At 49.7% G+C, this 6,000-nt stretch overlaps 1 protein-coding gene across 14 annotated transcripts in view; it reads left to right on the top strand.

Moving 5' to 3' along the window:
• The first annotated feature begins 382 nt into the window (after positions 1-382).
• CAMK2G (calcium/calmodulin dependent protein kinase II gamma) overlaps positions 383-6,000 on the top strand; it is a 121,537-nt gene continuing 115,919 nt past the window's right edge. For 2 of the 14 annotated variants that reach the window (XM_061344208.1, XM_061344206.1), the window contains exons 1-2: positions 384-700; positions 2,516-2,610. In XM_061344208.1, coding sequence (XP_061200192.1) covers positions 636-700; positions 2,516-2,610 — 160 coding nt within the window. In that variant the 5' untranslated portion in view covers positions 384-635. Of the gene's footprint in view, positions 701-2,515; positions 2,611-6,000 lie in introns of all 14 variants that reach the window. The other 12 variants (XM_061344210.1, XM_061344212.1, XM_061344213.1 and 9 more) reach the window with 9 other exon arrangements.

Raw genomic sequence — 6,000 nt, 5'->3', positions numbered from 1 at the left:
CGAGGGCGGCGGCCCCCCCGCTGCACGCACGAAGTTTATCCGGCCGCGGCTGTCTCGGCCCCCGGCGCTGCGGCCTCGGCCCGGCGCCCCCCGCGGGGAGAGCCAAAAGAACCACCCGCGGGTGCGCGCGGCCGGGGCTCCCCTCCCGGCTCTGCAGGCTGCCAGCCGGAGCGCAGCGAGCGGGAACGGGGCCGAGCCCGCCGCAGTCTGCCCCTTCCCTCCCCCCGTGCGCGGGGCCGCTGACTGCAGTGCCCGCTCCGGCAAGCGGGGGGAGGCGGCCGCGCCCCGGCTGCAGCCCCCCGCGCTGGCGGCGGCGTTAGCGGCGGCGCTGCGGGAGCCCCGGGAGCGCCCCCGGCGGTCACACCCCGCGGCGGGCCGGGGCCGGCGGAGGGAGGGGGGCCGGCGCGGGGTGTCTCCGAGCCAGTTCTCGCGGTGCTAGCCAGGCTCAGCCTCCTTCCCCTCCCCGGCGAGCGGTGACTGTGCACGGCGGAGTAGGGAGCGCCGAACCGGGCGCGGGGGGAGCCCGCGCCGCCCCAGCGAGTCAGGAGGGAGGCCGCCGAGCAGCGCGCCCGCCCGGCCCGTCCCGGCCGCCCTGCCCCATGCCCCAGCGGCGCTGAGCCTCCCGCAGCCCGAACATGGCCACCACGGCAACGTGCACCCGCTTCACCGACGAGTACCAGCTCTACGAGGAGCTTGGCAAGTACGGAGCCCTCTGCGCGCCCCGCGCCGCGCCCCGCCGCTCGCCCCGGCCCCGGGACCCGCCGGCGCTGCCGGGGAGCCCTGTGCCGGCCACCCGGCTCTGCCGGGAGCCGGAGGAGGATTAGCTGTAGCTTTGTAATCCCGCTCTCCAGCCCCGCGGCACCGCCGCTGGAAGGAAAGGTGTTTCTGCGCTCCGGGGTCGTCCCCGCCGCGGCATAGGTTGTCCCCGCAGCCGGCCTCGGGCTGCGCGCTCCTGTTGCACCCCGGGACTTTCCCTCTTTCCCCCTTGCCCTCCTCAGGACCAGGCTGCCGCGTTCTCTTCCCCACACCGTCTCCTTGCTGCACACTGCAGTTCCCTTCAACTGTTTCTGTGCTGGGACACAACACTCTTGCCGCCACTCTGCGATGCTTCAGTCCCTACTTCCTTGTCCCTGTGAAAGGACCAGGTGCTGCTGCACCGCTCTTCTCCCTCTCTCGCCTTCCCTCCCTCTCTCCGCACTTGTCTCTGCATTGGCAGACCTGCTGCTGCACCCTAGGACGGGGCTTTGCAGGGGCACCCCGCGGGACAGGAAAGCGGCGTAGCAATGGCCGGGGTAGGATGTGGGGACAGTGCTTTCTCGGGTGCTGCTGCTCTCCCCCTCCCGCCGTCCCTTCCCTGCACCAACGACTGGGCTCTGCTGCATCTCTTCCCTCCAGCTCGGTGTCCCCGTCCCTCCCCACACTGCTGCAGCTGTGTGTCACTGAGCTCGGGCCCCGGTGCTGGTGCTCACCTTGCTGCTCATTGGTTTGTATGTAGAGGTTGAGGAAGGGGAGAAAAAGGCAGGACTCTGCAGTATCGTGAGGATTCAAGCTATTTAAGGCTCTCTGTAGGGCTGACTGTCTTGTGGGGTCCTTGTGCAGGTTCTGTTCCTCTTTCTTATACTTTAAATATGTACATTTGTCCTTAGATGTAGGTTCACATTCCTGGTCTGAAGGACTTGAAATTTTCTGCCAGTTTTCTCTTATTTGTCCTTTTCAGATCTTTCCTGTAAAGCCAGTTGTTATTCTTTTCCCACTCAGCTTTGCTGTGGATTTTGTGTTTGGTTTTGATTTGGTTTTAAACAGAAGGAACTGCTTTTAAACACTCAGCTGTGTAGTCCTGTAGATTCTGAGTCCCTATCTTTTCACCTTGGTGTCTTGTACTATCTCTTTTTTTCCTCACAGAAATCCTTTTTCCCTCTCTCTCAGACCTTTTCTCCAGGTGGCTCTTTCAAATAGTTGTAATAATATTAATAATTCCAGCTTGAGAAAATGTAGGAAGCCTCGTAGCTTCCTGCGTGCTTCATTAATAGGTACATGCTTATCCCCATTCTGTAGCTGGGTAGGGAGATGTAAGAAAACTAGTTACTTCTGCAAAGTGTTGCAGTGATTTTGTGACCAAGCTGGCACTTGAACATGGGAGAAATGAGTCCTGGTTGTCTGATATAACTGCTGAGGATACTGTCTTTGGGAGGTGGACTTGCTGGCAAGTGTTTGCAGCATCGTCTCCCGTTCATCAATCCCTTCACATCCCGTTTCTGTGCCTGGATGAGTCCTCTCTCCCTGCGCGGTGTGCTGTTCGTACTGCGCTGTCTGGGAGGGGGCTTCAGTGCCATATAGACTAGGTTATATTTGTTGATCAGACAGCGTGTGCTTTTCTTCAGTTTCTCATATGTCACTTCCATCCTCTGCATGTCTTCTGTCCTTAACCGGGTCTGCTCTGGGGTTAGAAATTGCTGCAATTGTATTCTCATTTTCAGTTTCAGAGCTCCTACCCTCTGTATTTTTCTTTTTCCAGGGGAGCCTTCTCTGTGGTCCGCAGATGTGTAAAGAAAAGTTCATCACAGGAATATGCTGCAAAAATCATCAACACCAAAAAGCTGTCAGCCAGAGGTTAGTCTCTCGATGTTCCCTTCTCCCTTCCATAGGCAGAAAATACTTTGCTGGAGTTGAAGCTGTGATAAATGTAAGGGATCTGCAGTTGCTTGTCTCCCTCGTTATTTCAGCGTTACAAAGTAATTGAGTTGTGTGGCAGAGAGCAGGTTGCAAGGAGGTGTTGCAAGATGATAGAAAAATTCCTGTATCTGGCAATGGATACTCTGTGGCATTGCCTTTTTTTTCTTTTGAGGTCTTTCTCTTGCAAGCCTAGCTAGAGGTATGTTTATGGGAGATTTATTGACGGGTGTGTGTACCCATCACTCATAATAAAGAGAAGCGTTGCAGACGGATTTTGGCTAGGAGATCTGTCTTACCCGAAGAGATGTGATTATTCTTTTTTAAGGATACATGCTATACGCCTTGCTCCTTTCATACAGTAATCAGATGTGGTGTGTTTGGAAACCAACAAGCTTGCTTTCAAAGGCAGAAGTAGGTTGAGTGCAGAAATCTTGCAGATTTGACTTCTCAGTTAATCAGAACAAGTATTTGTTGCTTTTGTTATTCCTGGAGACTTAAAAGCCTGAAACCAGACTGAAGATTTGGTTTTCTTTTCAAAAGACTAAACTCTTCCCCTGAGCTGTTGGTCTTCTGTTTTCCAGAGATGCACAAAGGGTAGTGTAGCTTGTAGTACGCAAGCGTGTAGGGAATCTCTTACAGGGATTAGTTGCTTCAAGGGTGGAGTGCATGTGGGAGAGAATGAGAGAAACTGAACTGCAGTACATGCTGAAAGCAGTGTGCAACAAGTTGAGATGCCAGAGGTGACTGTTTTCTAGAAGAGGTGAGCAAGACAAGATCAAAGTCCTTAGAGACCTTTCAGATTTGTCAAAATTAATGTATTAGGCCCTTGACTGTCTTGCTAGTTGAATAGATGGTTTAGTAAGGAGGATGCCTGAGAAATAAAAGGAAAGACAAGAGGAAGCAGCAAACGATCTTGATAAATGACTTAGAAGTGAAGAATGTTTTGTCTAATCCCTATAAAAGAGAAAAATAGAATATACTTTTTTGCTGGAATGCAAGATGTGATGATAAGAGCAGAAGACGGCTTGAAGAATGGTGAAAAATTTCCATTTAGTGTAGTTATCATGGAAAAGAAGTGTGAGAAATCGAGAGTGCCTTGCTGTAAAGGTTAGTTTGTTTCTCCTTTTTTGACTTGTGGAAGCAAGTGTAACCGATAACGTGTTGTTTCCTGAGTGAGGTCATGTTGGGGACCATCCTGTGGGCCCTAGATTGTTTAGTTGGTGGCTGCAGATCCTGTTAGAATTAGCATTCCTCCATAGTCAGGTGACAGTGCCTGCTGATGTAGGTGGGATATCCAATCTCTTGAGTTCAAAATTAGTTCAACTTAATATGGGAGGGGTTTGAAGGGTGGCTTTGCTCTGCTGACGGCCATTAATGCCATGTTTGCTCTGCAGAGTTCCCCGTCCATCCTGTAGCGAGGAGTAACTCTTAGGAGAGCCATCTTCTGAGACGCCAGTAGCTTGATAAACTGGTCGCAAATGAGAAACCGTTTTCCTACAAAGAAGGTGGTATTGAAGTTAACTTTAGAGATAAAAAAAAAAATGAGGAAAACTGCAGATTCAGTTCAGTTGAAAGAAAATTCAGAAACATACTAACAGAATATGTCATAGAAGAACTGATTGAGTCAGTTTTTAAGTGTTTGGGCACCTTATGATTTACAGAGGAAGGGATACATAGATTCTAATTGTTTCTCATATTAAGGTGATGACCCTGCTATGACCCAGCAAGTAGAAGGAGTAAGTTTGGGTGAATACAGGCCATGTTTTGATCTTCTATTTACTTTCTAGATTTCACACGTTCCTATAAGTAAAATACATTGAGGATACTAGCCTGGTCCTCAGCTACGTAACTTGAGGCAGCTAGCAATGACTTACAAAGGTACTCGTTAGGTAGAGGGCAAGTGTGAGGAGAGCCAAGAAAGGAAATGGATGTTTCTGCTAGTTCAGAACAATATCTGAAACAAGGGACTGATCAGATTTCATTGAAGTCTTATCTGAGGGCTGAAGAATGTGCATTTAGAGTGAAAAGTGAATGGTGACTTCAGCTGAATATATAGGTTCCTCAGTTATTCCAGCTGTGTTTGCTGATAGCTCAAGTGGTTAGTACAAAAAGGGACTGAATATATTGATAGGAACTTAGTGAATTCACCTTGGAATAGGTCTTTAAAGCACTGAAGGAGAAATGCTTGCTATTTAGACACTGCAGCTGTAAATCAGTGATTAGGGAGATTCGATTCAGCAACCTGAAAATGAAAGTCTCCGGGAAAGGCATTTTAGAAAGCTGTCTCCCACAGGAGGAGAATTACGGCATTAATTCTGCAGTATCCTGGATATATGTTGCCTGATGCTTCCTTTCCCTGAGCTGGCACTTCTCCCCTGGGGGTCACGTCTCTGCCCAACAATACAGACAGACAAGGCTCTCCTGCATGCCCAACTGCATACGTGTCTGTAGTGCAGGTTAACCCACCCTCTTGACCTGCCTCTCGCGTTGTTGGCTTTATTCTGGGCTTGGTCACAGGGCCAGAATATTTCATCATGTGGGGACAGCCTGCTCCTCTCCAGCTTAAGCTTAGCTACAGCTAACATTTTGTACCTTCTCTAGCAGAATTTGAACCTGCGTAGATATCTCATGTAGTAACTGCTGCTTCCAGAGCCAGCGTCTTGCTGCTGCTGCTGTGTGTATGTCCAGCCCATTGCTGCTTCACAGAAGTTTTGCCTGCTGTAGTGCTTCCCTAGGTTACTTACAGGGAAGGGGTAATGAAAAGCCTTGCTCTCTTCCGCAGTACTTCTTGTTACCTTTATTTTTTAAGACTCTTGATAAAGAAATACTAGGTAGCCATCTGGGAAGTGCTGAACAGCTTGCTGTATGTAGCAGAAAAGGAGGAAGAGGAACACTTCAGGGTGAATTGTTTTCTTTCAGAGGGTTCTGTATTATCTAGCACATTTATCAAACTCTTTTCTTAAAGCAATATAGAGCTGAAGAGGCATGGTGCTGTTAAAGGGCTTCTCTCTCAAAGCAAGGAGGATGAATGTGGTGCTGGTATTTGTGAAGGGCAGTCCTAACAACTTTGCTCTTTTAAGCTTCACCCTTCGTAAAATGCAAAGTCAGATGTTGAGAGTCTCTGTTTCTGTATTGTCTATGATTTTGGGTGCCCGTTTGCTCTCTTTTTTAATGAATCGTGTCAATAAGAGCTGGTCTGGAGTAAAATTCGTATTTCAGCTTTAATGAAGTATTTGTTATTATTCATATTACTCATATTGTGTGATGCTTAAGACTGCCCAGTGAAGAGTATGCAGAGAACTTTGTTAAACAGGGGCCAAATGCCTG

This window comes from Neopsephotus bourkii, unplaced genomic scaffold (genome assembly GCF_033783945.1).
Source record: "Neopsephotus bourkii isolate Nb327-2 ecotype Australia unplaced genomic scaffold, CSIRO-AGI_Nbou_v1 NB_196, whole genome shotgun sequence".
NCBI lineage: Eukaryota > Metazoa > Chordata > Aves > Psittaciformes > Psittacidae > Neopsephotus > Neopsephotus bourkii.
The sequence above is the reverse complement of the archived record's forward strand: the minus strand, read 5'-3'. Positions and strand labels throughout refer to the sequence as shown.